This window comes from Miscanthus floridulus, chromosome 18, assembly GCF_019320115.1.
Source record: "Miscanthus floridulus cultivar M001 chromosome 18, ASM1932011v1, whole genome shotgun sequence".
Taxonomy (NCBI): domain Eukaryota; kingdom Viridiplantae; phylum Streptophyta; class Magnoliopsida; order Poales; family Poaceae; genus Miscanthus; species Miscanthus floridulus.
In genome coordinates this window covers 25,451,548-25,471,404 of record NC_089597.1, presented here as the reverse complement: position 1 = coordinate 25,471,404, position 19,857 = coordinate 25,451,548, and the positions used below count along the sequence as shown (strand labels likewise).

The 19,857-nt window shown below is 51.1% G+C and overlaps 1 protein-coding gene and 1 pseudogene across 1 annotated transcript; one reads left to right on the top strand and one right to left on the bottom strand.

The window, feature by feature from the left end:
• Positions 1-5,077: 5,077 nt before the first annotated feature.
• LOC136523518 (uncharacterized protein At1g65710-like) lies at positions 5,078-6,049 on the bottom strand (annotated as a pseudogene).
• A 1,706-nt stretch (positions 6,050-7,755) lies between these two features.
• LOC136523077 (lectin-like) lies at positions 7,756-8,868 on the top strand. The gene is made up of 3 exons (XM_066516857.1): positions 7,756-7,948; positions 8,066-8,172; positions 8,348-8,868. The coding sequence occupies exons 1-3, from the start codon at positions 7,790-7,792 to the stop codon at positions 8,775-8,777; spliced, it is 696 nt and encodes a 231-aa protein (XP_066372954.1). The 5' UTR covers positions 7,756-7,789; the 3' UTR covers positions 8,778-8,868.
• Positions 8,869-19,857: the final 10,989 nt, after the last annotated feature.

Below are 19,857 nucleotides of genomic sequence, written 5' to 3'. Positions count from 1 at the left end.
AAGAAACTCCAGGAAACACTGTGTGAGAACGCAACGGTACATTAACTGACACAACTAAAATGACGGAAGGCACAAATCCACACAACCGTACAGTTCAATGGGCAGATTTTGGACTTATCCATCTAGCAAAACAGCAGAGTTACCATATCGCTGCAAAAAGAACTCATCAGCCATAAAGCAACAGAAGAGTACCTCACAAGGAACATAACAACCCAGAACTTATAGAAAGAACTTGGGAATCTCACAAACAAACAGGACATCAACAGAATAAAGAAGGACAACTCAGAAGACAAGACTCTTTTTCATAACAAATGACGTCAAGAAATACAAGATTACACATCTTACAAGACCCAATGAACTTGGTACTACGACAAGCAAGGTAGCAAAGAGGAACCTAGACACAGCTAGGCTCTGGAACGACTACGTGTTCTAATTTGCTACTCGGTAGAACAAACCGCACTCGGCTATACTGTTTTCTTCAAAGGACGAACGCAGCGCATCCAAGGCAGAAATCAGCAGCACATCAGGAAAGCATGGACCAAAGGAGGCCTGCAGGCATCTGTCTACCCAAGCCCGACGTGATGCAGGATCAGGTGCTGATCTGCACCGAACAGTCGCAGGGCAGACAAAGAGTACCAGCCAGGAACTGCCGGATGAAGGAACGAAGCCCACATCACAAGACTTCTTCCAACTACCGCCACATACCTCCTGGTACAATACTGCTGTGGGATCAGTCTACCTCTAATCCCTATCACAAGACTTCCTCCAGCTACGACAAGATATACAAGAACTACAAAATACGCCCGGGGGCTGCTCTACTTCACAAACTATCATATTCATGACTACAAAGACTTCAGGCCACTCAACAAAAAGCTCGATGACTCAAAACAAGCACACCAAGAGGGTATTTATAGACCAAAGGAGCGGTGCACATGAACTGGGAGCACCAAAGGTAAAAACCTGACAAAGGAGACAGTGAAAAGACAAAACTCAATAAAAGAGGACTCAGGCGTGAAGAAACAGTGATCAAGGACAAGCATATTCAGAAGGATATACCAACACTGTACAACTCATGAACAAACAACATTTACACCCAACCACTATCATACAACTACATCTGACAACAGCAGACTACCAGAGAACATGCCAAGACCCTATATCCGAGTTCTTTCAGAATAAAAGAACCTGGATGGGGGGCTGCAATAGGAAAGGTTTTTAGTTCTTAAGAACAACTCAAATTCCAACTTTTTGTTCCAAATAGCAAGAGGCTCGGGGGCTACACTCAGTGAGTGCACTTTTTTCTTCAAAAAGTGCACGTCACCAAGAAGACTTCTTTAAGACAGACCACTTCGAGGCCACGAAGAACACAGACCAAACCTTACCCAAGTTCTTTTTGATAAAGAACCCAGGAATATGCTCAGAAGCCCTCAGAGCAGTTTTCAAACAAGAACCTCCAGCTCCTTGTTCCAAATAGCAAGAGGCTTGGGGGCTACACACAGATGGGAGTACTTTTTTCTTCAAAAAAGCACACACCACTCAAAGATCCTAAAGAAGCGCTACATGGTTTCACTCAAGAAAGCACTCGAAAGACGCTTGTTCCTGCACGGTAAGACCTGATGGAACAAAACAAGGCTTCCAGAGCTCAACCATGAAGTGCTCGGGGGCTTGTCGATACGGGACCTACAGGATACCCCGCAAGGAAGAGAGGAGGTCTAGTTCAATTAGGATTCCTCCCATGTAATCCTACTAGGAACCCTCATTGTAAATCAACTAGGACTCTGGCCTCCTGACTATATAAAAGAGGGCACGGCTCCTTAGATCGGAGAGTTTTAGAAGAGAGTTCGACAGAACAACTATTGTACGACACTTTACAATCAATCCAACGCAAAGGCTAAAGCCGGCTGGACGTAGGGCTATTACTCGATCAACGATCAAGGGCCCGAACCAGGATAAATCGACTGTCTCTTGCGTTTACCGTCGAGTTCTGCATACGCCGAAGCCCGAACATACTGCCCCGGGTACCCCCGTGGCAGGCTATCGGAGGTGAAACATCGACACCATCGAAGAGCTTCTCATAGGCCTCTAGCTCCGACACGGATGGCGCTGATGGACCCTTACTGAAGCCCATGCGCTGCATGATCAGCACCTCACCTCGCTTGGAAGCAGGTACTCGAGAGAGGGGCTGAGCCTCCAACCACTTGCTCCGCCGTGGTATCATTGGCTTAGCAGGAGGCTGCATTGGAGGCTCACGAATTAGTGGAGAGTCCCTCCTACGCGTCACTTCGTTGATGAAGCTATCGAGGCGGCGTTTGGCGGAGTCGTCGTTGTCCTCAGCCGGGTGGGTATCCACCGATGGTGAGCTGAGAGGGGGTGAGTCCACCGCCCAGTGAATGTGGTGCGGAGGTGGTGTCCGCAACGCAACGCACCGGTCACCACTGCTGCTGGGTCCTCATCCTCTAGCTAGGTGGTCGCCACTACTGGGGCCTCATCTTGTGGTTGGGGGACCACCGGTGGTGACAACAGGCGCTCAAGAGAAGGCCAAGCGACGATCCGACTGCTGGTGAGCGAGGCAGCGAACTCCTCCAACATTGGGTCCTACGTGATGTCGCGACCATGCGTAGCGTCCGGGTACAGCGTCAGCGTCAACGAGTCAGGCTGGACAATGCCTGTCTCGCTGGACAGCTCACCATGCCTAGGATGAGCTTCAGTGAAGGCCGGTGCTGTCAGTGCGGCCCCTGCCGACCGCCTATGACGCCTCTGTCTTCGGCGCCGCCTCCGCCTTCGGCACTGGCAACCGCTGATGGCAGGAACGGCGCTGCCCGACTTGACCCCACCAGAGTCTTGCGAACCATCATGGTCCACCGGCCTAGTGGAGCATGCGTTACGGGTGCCACGAAGAGGGCATTGCGGCTGGCGACCCATGGCTCTTGCATCGCCCGAGCTCCGAGAGCCCAATCGCCTTGGCCGCTTGCAGTCACGCGCAATGTGTCGAAATCCCCTGCACCGCAGACATCGTTGAGGCAGCTTGCAGGTTGCCACCCGATGTGCGAAGAAGAGGGAATTGAGGCACTTGCCGAGAAGATCTGTCGGGATACGCCTCGGTGGTCGACGACTCGCTGGCTGGCCTCCGCCTGCTGGCCCTCATGGCTCAGGCAAGGAGGCCGCAGGTCGCGTCTCCTGCCGGTGGCAAATCTATGGATTACAAAGAAATTGCGAGCACAACGCAACAGATACATGGAACACAACAAAGAGACAAGAGGAAGAAAGCAACTCTCATACACACACAACTCGTGGACAAAGACCTAAGACTTGCACAGGTGAGAGCAAGATCCACCATCATTCTCCACGAAGCATGTTGCTTGCCTGCTTCACAAAGACCATTATGCCACCCCACAAACCCTCGTAGCTACGCCTCTAGCTCGGCTGCTGCCCTCCAACTCCATATCAGAATTTATCTCTATTAAGCCACGAGGGCCCGCCACAACTGCAAAGGGACTAAGAGTGGGAGGAGCACACCAACCAGAATTTCACCGGACACGCCGATCTCCCTTCGAGCTGGCAGCATCATTTGTAGAGCATCTGGGCCTCCACCTACCGCCGTCCAACGCCCTTAGCTTCAATGGAAGGAAGCCTCAAAAGCCTCGAAGGAGGAAAGTCAGAAGCAAGCCTCAAAAGCCTCGAAGGAGGAAAGTCAGAAGCAATGGCGCTCCTGCCAAAGAACACAGCTTTTTTTTGTCGACTTTTTTTTGTCAGCCGAGAGAGAGCAACGCGGAGGGGTACGCAGAGGGAATTAAAAAAAAACCGTATTTGGGGAGCATGCTTTGTTGCGGTTGTTGCAAATCATTATTTTCTTTCAATGCCATCTTGCAATTTTAGCTTGGGGCTATATACGTGATTGCTTTGGTTTACACAGGCGCCCCAATTCCTATGGAGAATCTTGGGAAACTTTGTTGCCTATGCATGTTTCTCGTTTAGTTGTCCGAACGGCCGTGGACTTCGTATCAGCCAGACTAAAATTTCGGCTTTCCGTAAAACGTAAGTTATTCTCTGTTAAAAAATAAGAGTTAAATGCACAAGAGATCCATTAACTTAACTTGATAGGAGGTTTCAGTTAGGTCCATCAACTTTCAAAGTGGTTTTTTTGGTCCATAAACTTAGTATGGTGTATCACTTAGGTCCATAGCTGTATCACTTAGGTCCATAGCTGTTCACATTGGCTTCTCGTGCTGATGTGGCATGATGTCGTGGCCATGCGGGCGCGCAGGCAGGTGCCGCCGCCTAGCCACACGGGCGCGAAAACAGGCCAGCCGCAGCCCCGCGGGCGTGCGAGCAGAAGCCGATGCCGTCACTGTGGGCGCGCAAGCAGGCGCGCAGCAGCCCCACAGGCGCGCGGGCGAGCCGCCACTGCGGGCGTGCGAGGAGGTGCCGTCGCCGCCACTGTGGGCTCGGGCGAGCTGCTGCCGCGGCCACACAGGCGCGCGAGCAGGTCGTCTTCCGCGGCGCCCACCGTTGATGTTGTCGTTCCCCTCCCTGTCTTCATCGTGCAGCGCACTCACCGGGGATGGAGCTCGCACCGGCGAGGATGGCTTGCGCGCTCACTAGAGAGGAGCTCGCGGCGGCGAGGGGCCTGCAGGCCGCCCGCGCAGTCGAGCTCGGGCCCGCGACGGTGCCCTTGGCAGAGCACAGGGGCACCGGAGGAAGCTGTTGGAGTTGGCCGGTGGCCGGCCATGAAGGAGGGGACGAAGCGCCGCCGGAGGAAGCCACCGGAGAGGAGCTCGCGCATTGGGTGGATCTACGGGTCAACGCTCGCGCCTCCTACGTGCTCGCCGGCGGTGGCGGCCTATGCGGCGGCGGCCAGTCGGGCGAGGCCCGCGCCCGCGAGCTCGCACGCGGCCGGCGGCAGTATGCGCCGCGGCTGCAGCCCGAGCCCGAACGGTGAGCGAGGGGAGAAGAACAGGGTGTCAGGAAGGGGCACGTGGGCCACCACCGGTTGCCGGCATGCGCAGGATCTGTCGTCCGCGAGCGCCACCATCGGCACGGGCTCTGCCGCCGCGCTAGCTTCGACGGAGGTGGGCTCCTAGGAGGGCGTCCACGGGTGGCCGAAGACGCTGTTGCTCCCAGCCGACTCCTGAGGCTCGGTTTCCGCGTGGACGTCCCGCACCGGCAGCAGGTGCTTGCGCGCGGCGCTCGGCTCGACGGAGTCGTCGCTGCCGACCGGCGCGTTGACGGGCCTTTGTCGTCGACCATGGCCTCGACGATGGAGCAGGCCTTGGCGACGCACGCCAGTAGCGAGAAGGACGGCGTCGCCGGTGTGACCGCGGAGGGAGCTGCGGAGGTGGATTGCTGGTGGTAGTTGTGGATCTCCTCGAGCAGCTGGGTGGTGTACGAGCCGGGGTTGCGCCTGTACGGAGACTGTTCGTTCTTCCTGGACGAGCTCTGGCTGAGCACCGGCATCGGCCCCACCGCTGGACACGATCTTCCCGGGCTGCTGCCTCACGCGGCCTCCGCAGCCGGAGCCCGCCGTGACCACAGAGGCCGCAACGCCATCCGCGCGTCTCCCGGGCGACCGGCTGGCCCTCCGGCTCCCTCTCCCGCCGCCGCTCCTCTCCTGGTGGCCCGACCGCTTCGGCTGCGATGAGCCCCGGTGCGGCAATGGCTTGGACACGGCCGACGCGCCCTGTCTGTCCTAGTCGCACTCCTCGTCCCTAGCCTCCTGGTCGAAGTCGTCGCTGCGCTTGGACCCCGAGTGTCTCCTGCGGTGTCCGTCGCCGCCGTCGTCTCCCACCTCGCCGGATGACGCCACCCTTCCGTCCCCGGACGAGCTCCTGCTGAGCCGGCCGCACTAGATCAGGATCGCGTCCACCTCCTCCTTGGTGCAGCTGGAGGTGCGCACCGGCGCCGAGGGCACCGGCGCCACCGGCAGCTGCTTCGGTGCCGCCGGCTCTTGCGACCCCGACGATCGCTTCTTCGGATCCTCCCCGGGCGCCGTGGCGGCGTCCTTGGCCAACGACCCCGGCCTCACGACGAACACCGCCGCCTTGTTTGCCATCGCCTGGGGGCGCAGCCAAGCCTGGAGCACTCCGTACCTCGCCCGCGTGCCCGCGGCAGGCTTGTTCGCGCGACCGCAGCGGCGGCGGCGGCACCTGCTCGCACGCCCACAGGATGTTTGACGAAATGAAGTGTCAATAGTTATTTTTGAAGGACAAGTCAGCAGGCCACGTCAGCACGAGAAGCCAATGTGGACAGCTGTGGACCTAAGTGATACACCATACTAAGTTTATGGACGCAAAAAGCCACTTTAAAAGTTGATGGACCTAATTGAAACTTCCTTACAAGTTAATGGATCTCTGGTGCATTTAACTCAAAAAATAATTTCTAATTTTTTAGGGACATCAACTTGTTTAGGTGCAAATTTTGCTATTACTAATTAGAGCCTCGTTTTAGAACATCTACAGTACATTAATCCTCACAAGATGCGCTAAAAAATATATCATAGAAATTCTCATAAAAATTAGAAATATCTGGCCATCAATCTGATAGATTCTAATAATTTGTCCATTGGATCTATAATGTTTTCTAAAAATTACCCACCTCTACCATTATAAAAATAGCCTAAAGGAACCCCTAATTTAGTATCTAAACTACCCACCTCTGTCATTATAAAAACTAACTTAAATTAACACCTAGTCTTCATCTAAATTACCCACGTATGTCGGTACAAAAAATAATATCTAAATAAGCATCTAATTCATCTACATATGCATTATAAAAAAATATCCCAAAGCACAATAATTTATGCTTCTAAATTACCTATTTCTGTCATTGTTAATATAAAAATACTAACCTAATGTATACATGCATTATGTTTGTTCACCATGCAAAATATGTATATATGTATGCAGAAAGCAATGAGAATACCGATTTTCATGTTAAACACATAGTTCAAACTAAGAGTTCAATTAAACATATGTCAAATATATATGGAGATGCGATGCAAAATTTAATATGGATGAAAAGGTGTACAAAATAATTGCTAACTAAAGTCTACCACAACCAGATAAGATAAGACATATCTATATGAATATTATATTAAAATATTTAATAAATGAGAGAGAATAAGATAAATACTTTTGATTATTATCTATGGTCATATTTTTCATGATTTTTTAATACTAATGTCTATTAAAATTATTAGCCCGTGTGGAGCACGGGTTGATAGACTAGTAATGCTAATTTTTTAGATAATGGAATAGTATTTTGGTTTCAACCTCCCCAAGCAAGGAGGATGCAAACGATGCTCATATCATGGTTTATAATTTTTTGGGTGTCACAGCTCAGATGGGCACGGCCGGGCTAGGCCTAGACAAAACAAGCATTAATCATTAACAAAATTATTTAGTTAATTAAGTTTATTTTAGAATTCGTGCATTTTATAAAAGGATTCCAAAGAGCACTTCTCTTACAACAATATTCATCTCGTATGAGGAGGTAGGGTTACAAAGGTCTCTTACTATCTCTGCTTTATGCTACAAATACAATTCCATGCTCAACCTTTCACGTACATGTTTTGGACACGAATTTTAACAAAAGCATGGCATCCATTGAACATGATGGGCGCCGAAAGGTAAGAAAAAGCTAAATTCTGTCGTCCTTTGTCACGAATCTGATGCTCTATTAGCTCATCGTTCTAGGCTTCTGGTTACCCTGCAGGTATACAGTGTATATATACCATATAACCTGTCTGAACTGGTTTTCCATATGCTTTAGGAGAGGTCCAGAGCAACTTACAATGGGCGCAGTAACGTCCTCCCTAGACACTAGCACTTCTAATAACATGCAGTCTAAATCCAAGACTAGCCTTCACATGTTCGAAGAGATAGTTGGCCAGGAGATTCCTGCTGAAGAGACTCTTGTTCGCGAAACAGGGATCTTGTTGGCCGATAAAAAGGTTAGATACAAACTCGCTACAACTCTAAACATGAACTGATCCGGAACCTTATGATATTTTGTTTTCTGAGAACGATATAGATCCATGCATGCTATAAATTATGTTGCATACATGCAGAAGTACTGGGTGGACAATGAGAACAAGAACTGCTTCAAGATATTCCCTATAGACCTGTCCATCACTTGGGGTGATGACACTAGATACTGGAGCTGGGTAGAAGAATGGTACTAGAAATGATAAAGAATATCTATCTATATATCTATGTGTTTTCATATATAAAGAATAGCTATATGCATATTCAGTAGTAATTTGTGATCTCTCCAAGATCTATTGTCAGGAACTAGCTAGACTTGTTTTCGTGCTGTACATTTAACCTGAGATGTTGACATCGATCATCAGTGATGCTGGTACCACGATCAAGGTCGCGAAGCTGCTGGGCGTCGCCTGGTTGGATATCTTTGGGTACCTGGAGCAGTCCTATCTTAATCCAGATGTAACATACGAGGTTTCCTTCGAGCTGAAGCTTGAGAAGGGAGCCGATGGATGGAATGAGCCGGTAGAAGCCGGGGTCATGTCCGCCGATGGTGTAACTCAGAAGGGCAGCGTGTATCTCCAGCAGATCATGGAAAGGGGCAAGTGGCTGCCGATCAAGGTTGGGGAGGTTAAATCACATCCGGGCCGGACTGGAAATGTTTCGGTCTTCTTGCGCCAGGGGTTCTCTCGTTGGAAGACGGGGCTTCTCATCAGGGGCATCACCATCACTCCCAAAAGAATAACTGTACCTGGACGTCCGACGTCCAGGTCTAACATCGAATGGCCCTACGGGTAAAACTCTATTACAACATGAGAAAACATCTGTGACGACATGGGGTAAAAACGTCTGCAATAAAAAAAATACTAGTGTCTGCAACATCCAAAAAGTGCACTAAAAATATTGCTTTCTCTCTCTTGCATTTGCAGCCCAATTCAAGATAGAAAAAGCCACAGCAACATAAGTGCCATGTTGCATGCAATATTTCAATCTCAAAAACCAAAACAAAATCATCAACTATGCAGCATAAAAAATTATGGATGGAACATCACGTGCTAACTACTGTAACATCAAAAAAATCGAACATGAAATATCAAAAATCAAAACTTCTTGATCAAATGTTTGCAACATCCAAATCAACTACCAGAACTCCAAATAATGAACCAATGCAACACCAGAAAACAAACTATCAAAGCATTATTGTATCCTATGAAACACCTTGAATCATCAATTACGACATATCGAGAGAGATACCATTCCGATCAGGGATAGCTCATCAAAACTCGTTACACCAGCGTTATCCCCACGCGGAGCATCATCCCCAACCTAGAGGGTCCTGGCCGCCATTGGCTTCTTCCACTCACTAGCCATGCTGCATATATATGATCTTATTATATTGCCTAAGCCTACTCTCCGAGTACTTAGGGTCTACCAGAGTGTAGCTTTTAGGTTGAACTGGTTTGTGCATCCAACTCTATGGTTTCAAGGCTAGAAGTCTCGAGTTCGAATACTAGCAACCATAATTAAACTAAATAATTGTAGCTCACTCCTATTTTATTGTTTGAGACTTGAGAAAGCTTACACATAAGGTGGAGTTAAGTGAAAAGTTAATATGGTTACTCGCATTAAAGACATGGTTAAATAAAGAGAGCCATTGATGGGTTCCAACATTAGTGATCGACATGGTTCAAATAAGCGCGTCTCTACTATATGCTACGAACAACACACGTCACTGTGGAGTCACATATCAGAAAAGCTTCTTCACTAAAGCCATCCCTGTTGACATACCTATCATCAAGGACGTGTCTCTGATATGTCCACACGAGGGGCATATGTCGGCAAAGACAGTAGTGACGAGTTGCAACTTATTTGCCCATCTGTAATATCACATTAGAGACGAGTTTTGTTTTCGCGTCACTAATTTGGGTGTCTCGTTTGTGCATTTTTTATTTAGTGACAGCAAATCAGAGGCATAACTCCTTTTGCTCTTTAACCTTTATCTTTGGAAAATTCTGCTCCAGGCTACAAGCAAAGAATCATCCGGGCTACAAGCAGAGAATCATCCGATGGGTGATGAAACCTTACACTAGTTGCACATTTGCCAAAAAAGCATTGTTTACTTGGGCCACTGGCCGTTTAGCTAGTTTCCATCCGCATCCCCTATGTCTGTGTGTTTCTCATTAATCATCCGTCAGTGAATTGTATTTGGCTTGTGTCTATCTGCATCTAGTTCTGATTCAACAGAATTAAGGTATGTAACTTTACTGCTCTTTTGGATTGCATCCGCACCAGGATAAGAGACCAGAACAGCCGTGAGATCACTAATTGATTGGTTAGATAATTGATCGAAATGGATCTGGTGATCTGCAGGCAAAACCATCGAATCCCTTGCAATATTACTCTGGTGGCTGTACAAATATACACTGAAGAGACCGAGCAGAGCTAGCCGATCGATCCAATTCCATTCCAATCCAATCCATCATGCGTACTAAGGTAAAATCAGCTAGTTATTATGCTATTTTTTTAATTTCTTTTGGCGAAGGTGCATGCTTTATTATTTTGTTTGGCCTTAATCCATCCCCGAAGTTGGAGTTTGAAACGCGCCCCCGCGTCGGCCGGGACGGGTGGCGTGGGCTGCGCGGAGGCCGTGAGCGGCGCGTGCGGCGGCGGGCGGCTCTCCAGCGGCTGGCTCCGGCGGGATATGCGGACCTCGGTGCCCCCACGGCTCAACTAGGACGGCGGCGGCGGGTCGCGCGTGCACGAGACGGCGACGGCCGCGACGACCGAGGAGCGGTGCGGCGAGGTTCCGTCCGTGGGTCCGGAGCAGCCGCGGGAGGAGACGAGGCGGTCGAGGTGACGGCGAGCGCCTTGTGCGAGATGCGGCACCTGCTGAGCGGCGTGGGCAGGAGGCGGAGCAGCGCCAGCGCGTGGTCCGGCGGCGAGCGGCAGAAGAAGCGGCTCCTGGGACCGGCAGTGCTCGGAGGCCGCGCGGCGGAGCATGGCGGCGGCGGCGCGCGGGAGCCGCACGCGCGAGGCGGACAACGAGCACTGAGAAGCTGACCGGTGTGTGGGAGAAGCAGCGCTGGGAGGAGCCCGCGTTGAATGGGGGCCGACGGCGATCCGCCCTCTCCGCGCCCCGATGCGGCCAGACGGAGAGGAGGGCGCGAGGCTCGGGATGAGGCGATTGTGGTTGCGTGCGGATCGGCGCCGAGACAGCTGGTGGTGGGAGCGGCCCTTCTCTTCTTCTCGTCGGCGACGCAGGTCTGCAGTTTTGCGGCGCCGCTGTGGTGGTGGGGCCGGAGGGTGCAGGGTACGCTCGTGACACCACGGTGGTGAGGCGTGATGTGCTAGGCCATCCTCCTAGCGCAGACGTTGCGAAGGCGACAGGGAGCGAGAAGCTGCTGCAAGCGCGGCAAGTTGTGAGACGCCGGGAGGCGTGCCGCCGCCGGGAGGAGCGCGGTCGGGAGAGGGCCGGGAGGAGCACGGCTAGCGGACGCGCGGCGTCGGCAGGGAGGTGCAGGCGGTGGAGGGCGCTGCACGTGGGCAACGATGGAGGGCGGCGACAGAAACGGAGGTGGAGGTACGGCGGCTTGGCGAGTGGAAGCGCGACGGTGGAGTCGCCCCGGCTGGGTTCCCGTAGCAGTGGTCCGGGAGTACCGAACCATGTACGTGCAGCGAGGGGTTGTATTGCTCCGGGCGAAAGCTCTCACCGGCCTTTGTGCTGGTGGACATGACGGCGGCGTCCTACGTCGTCGTCTTCCCCATTGGGGGCGTCATGTCGGAATTACGACCCTGCTGCAACCCTGTCCAGATCCTGGACGAGCGATGGCGGCACCATTGGTGTCGTGCCCTCCTTGGAGGCGTCGTCTCTAGAGGCCCAACTTGGTTCGTGGCACTGTTGAATCATTGACATGGGAGGTCATAGCCGAGAGCGGCATCTCCGCCGCGTGGTGAGCTGAATGGGTGTTTCCGAGCTCATGTGCAGGCGATCGAAGCTATGGTGGCGGCTAGGGGTTGTTGCATGTTTGTCGGATTTGGCTGCTTGCCGCGGACCGCGGTGGCTGACGTTGCTTGGCAGCGGTCAGTGCGGTGTGGGACTGCGTCGGAGGACGGCACTTGCGGCAACAGCAGGGTGGGACGACTGGGCTTGCAGCGGACCACGGCGGGTTGCTCCGCTTAGCTGGGCTATCCGGTGCTGTACATCGTCGGAAGACGGCGCAAGCGACTTCTCTGGCTTGCTGACACGGCGAAGAAGGCTATGTACAAGGGTGAAGTAACGAGGCGAGGTCGACACTCTGCGGCGGCTTGGCTGATCAATGGAGATCTTGGGGAGCGGGGTAATATCGCTCAACACTCTGACAACGATAAAAGAAAAAACGGATCCGTGACGTGGAGTTCTGCGGCGGGCGTGGCGAGGCCCCCGGGAATCTGTGAGTTAGTACATGAGCAAGAAAGGAATCCGTGAGATTTGCATTTGTTTTTTTTTTCTTCAGTTTTCTAAAGATTCAGTTAATCTCCACCGTAAGAACACTGGAGAAAAAAATGGCTGAAGAACTAGGCCTAATGATTCCCAATTGGATCATATCTACCACTTGCCGTTCAATCTCATCCTTGAGAGAAGGTGGGTACCTGTAGGGACGAATATTGAAGGGGCTAGCACTAGGTATGAGAGGAATAGTATGGTCACAATCTCTAGCAGGAGGTAATGAAGTAGGGGTAGAAAAGACAACTTCAAACTGCACCAGCAACTTAGAAATTGCATCAGGTAACTCAGCCTCAGACTCACCAGGTGACTGAAGTTGAACTGATGAAATCTGAATCAAAAGTTCCTCATCATATTCCGGCAAAATACCTTGCAACACAGCCAAAGAACCTTGATAAGGTATAACCATCCACTTATGGCGCCAATGAACCTTCATTGGACTGAAACTCTCCAACCAATCCATACCCAAAATGATGTCATAGGACTACAGAGGCAATATTTTGAGTTGCTGTTTAAACTGACGACCTTGGTGAAGCCCTGCGGTTTGCCATGAATAGTCCACGGAATAATAGCCTCGGTGTATGCCACCCTGGTAGTGACGTTCACTGATGATACGTGTAGCTCACGTGGCACACATCGCTTGAAATCGTCCACGGAATAATGGCCCATGTCCAAAGGTCCCCATAACCATGGTTCAACAGTGGAAGCACAACCACTCCACTTTTGTAGGGGGCCGATGAATGCAGGATTACTCCGTGCCATTTGTTGCTGCAGCATCGCATCGTGGCTCATGGCTTGTTCCATAGCACAGAACTTATCTTCGAAATATTGTTGCAAAGCCTACAACTTTTCTTCTTCTGCTGACATGCTTTCTTTAGTGACTCCGATAAGAGTTGGACCACTCGGGCCAAGCGTCCTTCCCTGAAACTGAGCCAAATCCTCGTGTTTGCTAGGGTGCATAGGGTTCTTTAGGGCATTGGTCAGCTTGTCCTTCTCCCTATTTGGTTTGAAGGTACCTTGAGAAGTATCCGTGATGGCTTCCAAAAGCCTTGATCCTGCTGCTGCTGGCCTATTTGGTTTTTTACACCCTTGGTATCTGACACACTGACTGTTCCATTCACCTTCTTGCAATAGGAGAAAAAACATTTCAGAAATTTGATAAATAATTAACCATCAAAGGCTTCACTACTGGATTCAGGCGCTTTGCCGAGTGCCTAATGCACTCGGCAAAGGCTACTTTGCCCTCGGCAAAGCCTTTGCCGAGTGCAGCACTCGGCAAAGAGCCTCCGGTAAAAAATCCATCGGCAAAGAATTCTTTGCCGAGTGCTTTTTATCGGGCACTCGGCAAAGTCTTTGCCGAGTGCAATCTCGGCACTCGGCAAAGAAAAGTGACCGTCACGGCGCCGGTTCCGTTAGCACATGCTTTGCCGAGTGCCATCTCAGAGGCGCTCGGCAAAGATTTTTTTAATTTTTTTTTCAAAAATTCTTTGTCGAGCGCCCTGCTGGGGAGGCACTCGACAAAGATTTTTTATTTTTTTGTAATTTCTTTGCCGAGTGCCCTGTCAGGGCGGCACTCGGCAACGATTTTTTTTAAAAAAATCTTTGCCGAGTGCCAGGGTCAGGGCACTCGGCAAAGAGGCTATTTTTTTTATTCTATATTCACAAACACAGCATATAAGAGATATATATAATATCTGTGACATCACAAACACAATATAGCACATATATATCACATCTATCTCATCACAAAGGCAATACCACATATATATCACATGTCGATCACACAATATCTCACATACACGACATCACAAGCATAATAGGTCCAATATCCATCGAAACAAGTCGATAGTCGATCATAGTGCATCACATGTCCATCAAGCGGTGAAAAAGAGATACAAACTACAGGTGGGGAGGAAACTGAGTGCCTGATGAAGGAAAAGTGTCGTCGCCTGCTTGCGCCTGAGATGGGTTATTCGAACCCGCCGACGGAGGCTGCATAAAGGACAAGAGATTGCATCTGTTAGAGTGGTCATCTAATGAAAGCACTAGTCGAAGCAATTTGGTTTCATACTCACAGGACTAGCTATAACTGGCGGCAGCGGTGGAGCGAACTGCGGCACAGCTACACCGTGCATTTGCCCAAAGTTCTGCAGGAACGTCGTAATCTCCGCTAGCTGCTTGGCCTGCCTTTCCCGCTCGGTCCTCGCCGCCAGGTCCCGCAGCTCCTAAGCCATCCTCTCATTCTCGGCCTGCAACATTTCAATCGAATGTTTCAGTAATGCAAAGGTAACTAAGTTATTTAAAGATCAATGTACAAAGAGTTAAACGGGACTAACCTGGAGTGCGTCGACCCGCTGTTGTGAAGGGGACGGCCATTGGCGTATGGCTGGGCCTCCGCTCGGGGTCTGTGCTCGGATCTGGGAGAGGGAGGGAATCTCGCTGGGCTCGAGGGTGCCATCACCAATCTAGTACCGCCCATCCTTCTTGCCTTGTCCGAGCCTCATGACCATCGTCCCATCGATGTCGTCGGTGCTCGGATCCCAGTCTAGCTCATGGATCGACCTTACCTTCGACGCGTATGAACTGATGCGGGTGTGGACGCTCGGGTTGCTGTAGGACTCGAGTGGGTCATCCAGGGTGAAGGTGACAGCGGACGTCGCCTTACCCTTGCGGGCCAGACCATATGCCATGAAATTGGAGATGGACTGGCCACCATGTGACGCCGACTGTGAGAAAGACAACAAGATGATTAGAAGAAACATGCAGAATGGAGCATCAGAATACTAAAAATTCACGTACCCTTGCTTGCTTGTACGCGCCAAGGCTGCGGCTACCTTGATGGTGTATGGGGCCTGTCGCTGCCATACGCTGCTCCCGCCCCGCCTCGTGGTCCTGGATATAACCCTCCGTGAACCACCTGTCCACGATCATCACCCAGCAGTCCTGATACGACTCGCACCACCATGGAATCATCTACATGTCATAAAGAATTTGAGATGCAAGAAGACCAAATTAAAGCTACTTAATCTCAAAACGAATCAGTATTATTCTTCTTCATTTACCTCAAGGTACTGTTCCCGGGTCAGCGTCCTCTGTCTTGCCTGTGTCTTGGTAATCTTCTCACCAAGGTGCGTGGCGTAGTACTTGACGATGCAAGTGAGGCGCTCCTCGTAGTGCATGTCGGTGATTCGTTTCCTGGCACTTTTCACCATCACCTTCTCCGCCCTATCCTCCTGTCCCTCTTCACATCTAAAAAAAGTCTGCAGACAGACACAATGTATCAATTCATTATGTCAAAAAAGTCAAATGAATGCGATGTATTGATCAAAGTTGTGCGAGCGAGACTTACCTAGAACTCTCTCCTCACCCGCTCCTACTTATCTCCACATGCGTCAGGGGCATCTTTGTAGTGGTCCCACAATTTGGTCGGCTCAGTGTTCCCCTTGTGCGTGACAATGCCAGGGTAAAAGTGCCTGCACACAAGGCCTAGGATGTGGTTGGGGTTGCGTGAGTCACCAGGCGACACAACCAGCCAGTGCATGCACAAGTCATTAACAACATTATTAGTTTCTCTGACAATTTTCAACAGGTTATATGAAGTAGCTGTGATAAAATCTAAAGTTACTTACCTGTCCCCCTGGGGGCGGATCACTAGGCGTAGGGGAAGAAGCAGAGGCCCAGTGAGTTTCGAGGGACCTTGCAAGTAGATCCTGGCCACAGCAGAGGAGTTCGAACCAGCTGTGCCTCCAGACTCGCCACCCTGCTGTGCCTCGTCTCCCTCGTCGTCCGTCTACCGAGCCAGCTCCTCCTCGTCCGAGGAGTCTGGGGTACGGCGCTCCTCCTCTGGCACGTCACGCAGCCTGACTAGAGGAGGCCAGCCCCTCCTGCTGCCACTACCACTACCGCTGCTCCTGGCCCTCTGCCTCCTCCCGTCCGACGACCCCTCTTCTGCATCCGGATCTGCATCGCGTGCCCTCATGAACCTTGAGTTCACGTTCCTTGGCCCACGACTGCCCGCCATCTTTGTTCAATCACCTGCAATTAAAAAGAAACAAACAAGACATATTAGTACATGTGTTAAAAATAGATGCTAAATAAATAAACAAAACATGATTACAAAATAACATAGTATTACATGTATTAGAAGTAATCATCATTATTAGGATTATCTGGATCATATGTCTCGTCATCACTACCATGGTGGACCCACCGGGTGTAGTTCGACGTAAACCCATTCTTGTGCAGATGTATACCCATGACTTCCTGGTTTTGCATTCTCCTATTACCACACTTGCTGCAGGGACACAAAGCCATTTTCGGGTATCTAGCGGCCTTGCCAAATGCACGCTTCAAGAAACGATTGGTCTTGTTCATCCATTCAATGCTAGCATCACCCTGACTTGTCCGGCCCGTGTACATCCACTGACGGTCCTCCATCCTCTAGCATATATAACATCTCCACAGGTGACCATCAATTGCATCTACGCGGTGTCCATACTCTCTAATAGGTGAGGATAGGTCCTAATCCCACCCGTGGATGCATAGATGAGGTTAGTTTCAATGCTCCGCTCCTATCCCAGACAGAATTTTGACAGCACCTCCCCGCTGTTCTCCTGATACACGTCCTACAAGGGAGAGTGTGTATCCGGAGAACAACAGGGGGTGATGCCGAAACATCGTCTTGGACCGGAGCGGACCATGGAAACTAACTCATCTACGCATCCGTGGGCTATCAAAAAAACATGGACAATCCGAAACAGATACGGTCGTAGATATGTAAAGATATGCATACCTCCAAAGATATCTCTTTCGGATGGGAGACGCCTAACTGGGCTACACCGATCTACGATGACAGACAAGCAGAAAAAGAGGTGATTTATACCTAGGGTGTCGGTGAAGTCAGGCTAGCGGGGCAGTGGCGAGTCGATGCAGGGGCAAGGCGACACAGTGCAGGCAGACCCACGATGCCGACAAAGATAATCGGGGACCTCCGGGTCACCTCCGACAGGTCCTACTCTGCAAAAGAAGAAACACGACACTATAAGTTCAAAATTTCGGCAGCACCTCCCCTGTACGGGGAGGTTTCCAAAACCTGCAAAAAACAACGGCACGAAGGTCGACAATCATAAACGGCATGAAGGCCGATAAGCATAGCGGCACGAAGGCCGACATCACAACATCACGAAGGCCGACAAGCGGAGAAAGGGTGGATATACCTTGCCCGTGCTCGTAGGCGGTTCAGTGATGGTACAGGCGTCGATGGGACGGGCACGCGGAGAAGACGGCCGAGGCACCTCCTCCTCCCCTCCACCTTGGCTTCCTCCCCCTCTCCCCTTCTCCTCCTCCTTCCTCTCCTCCTCCTCCTTCCTTTTTCTTCTCTTTTTTCCTTCTCCTTCTTCTTCCTTTTCCTTCTCTTTCTTTCTCCTCTTTTTTCTTCCTTCTTCTTCCTTCTTCTCCTCCCTTCTTCTTCTTACTGCTGCTTCCTCCTCCTTCTTCCAAGCCGGCGGCAAGACCAGGGGAGCATGGGGGCGCGTGGGGCCGGCGCGTGCAGGACGGCCACGCGCGCCGGCGGTGGCAGCACGCGTGGACAGCGGCGGCGGGCAGCGCTGACGGCGGCGGCGCGCGCCTGGGAGCCGCGTGGCCGGGCGGCGCGGCCGGGCTGGTGGTGCTCGGGGGCGGGGGACGCAGGGGAGGGGTGCGCGGTGGCAGGGGCTCGGCGGCGTGGGTGCGCCGGCACGGCGGAACGGGGGTGGCGGCGGCACGTGCATGTGCGAGCTTCGTGTGTGGGCGGCGCTTGCGTGGGCGGGCGGGCGGGGGCGGCGTGGGCGGGAGGGCGGGCGACACTGGCGGGCCGAGGATGCGCGGCGGATCTAGGGTGGCGGCGGCTCGTGTGTGTGCGAGCTACGCGGGCGGGCAGAGGCGGCGTGGGCAGGCGGGCGGCGCTGGCGGGCCGGGGATGCGCGGCGGAGCGACGGCGGCGATGTGGCGGCGGCGGGTGTCGGGACCGAGCGGGCGGGCGGGCGTAAGGGAGAAGATAGGGTTCTGGGGTGGGAGGGATTTTGGGCCCGGCAGCCCATTTTCTATTGGGCCTTTACCGAGTGCTCCAGAAAGGGGCACTCGGCAAAGAATTGTTTTTTATTTATTTTTTAATTCTTTGCCCAGTGCCACGTGCCCTGGCACTCGGCAAAGGCTTCTTTGTCGAGTGCCAAGGATGGCACTCGGCAAATTAATTTTTTTTTGTTTTTTTGGCCCCATATTTTTTGTGGGGCCTTACTACAGTAATTACATCTCCATTTCAAAATTTGGGACAATTTTGAGTTTTTTTACTATATTTCATTAATTATTATTTTTTCGTTGAATTTTTTTGAATATTCCAAATTTGAACTATAGGTACATGGAATAATCGATTTTGGTTATTAAAAAAATGATATTCATGATATTTAGCGTATGTTGAGGCCGTATCCAGGAACTCACATGAAATTACGAGCATCTTGTTGTCGTAACACATGTGGAGATGTCTGGGTTTTAGGCATCCGACGTCACAACTTGCTCAAAACTTTCTCAATTTTTTACCACGGCCTCCGCATGTGATAACAAGACACCTCGACAAGTTTCGTGATTTTCAGACTTCGTTTGGATTTTATATAATTTAAATACAGTTTTCCCATAAGTACCTCGTCATGTTACGACAACAAGATGCTCGTAATTTCATGTGAGTTCCTGGATACGACCTCAACATACGCTAAACATCATGAATACCATTTTTTGAATGACCAAATTCCATTATTGCATGTACCTACGGTTCAAACTTGGAATATTCGAAAAAATTCAATGAAACAAAAATAATTAAGGAAATATAGTAAAAAAACTCAAAATTGTTCCAAATTTTGAAATGGAGATATAATTACTATAGCAAGGCCCCACAAAAAAATAGGACAAAAAAAACAAAAAAAATTAATTTGCCGAGTGCCACCCCTGGCACTCGGCAAAGACGACAAAGAATTTAAAAAATAAAATAAAAAAATTCTTTGCCGAGCGCCAAACGGCAGGGCGCTCGGCAAAGGTTGACGGCAGGTGGCCGCTGTCACGCCGGCCACCTTTGCCGACGGCCGGAATTTGCCGAGCGCTCGGCACTCGACAAATTTTTTTTGCCGACGGCCAATCTTTGCCGAGCGCCCGACACTCGGCAAAGGCAGATTTTTGCCGACGGCCAATCACTCGGCAAAGGCAGATTTGCCGACGGCATTTCTTTGCCGAGTGCCGCTGGGTCTGGCTCTCGGCAAAGACTGCATTTGCCAAGTGCCCGATGAAATACACTCGGCAAACTATTTTGCACTCAGCAAAATAGTTCTCTCTGGTAGTGCTTGTGGTGACACATGAATAATGAATTACATT

What these genes read in the sequence shown, in the direction of transcription:
- LOC136523077 (XM_066516857.1), top strand. Translation starts at nt 7,790, where the DNA reads ATGGGCGCAGTAACGTCCTCCCTAGACACTAGCACTTCTAATAACATG. An exon ending in TCTTGTTGGCCGATAAAAAG is followed by an intron (nt 7,949 to 8,065) that starts GTTAGATACAAA and finishes GCATACATGCAG; the next exon opens with AAGTACTGGGTGGACAATGA. An exon ending in TGGAGCTGGGTAGAAGAATG is followed by an intron (nt 8,173 to 8,347) that starts GTACTAGAAATG and finishes ATCGATCATCAG; the next exon opens with TGATGCTGGTACCACGATCA.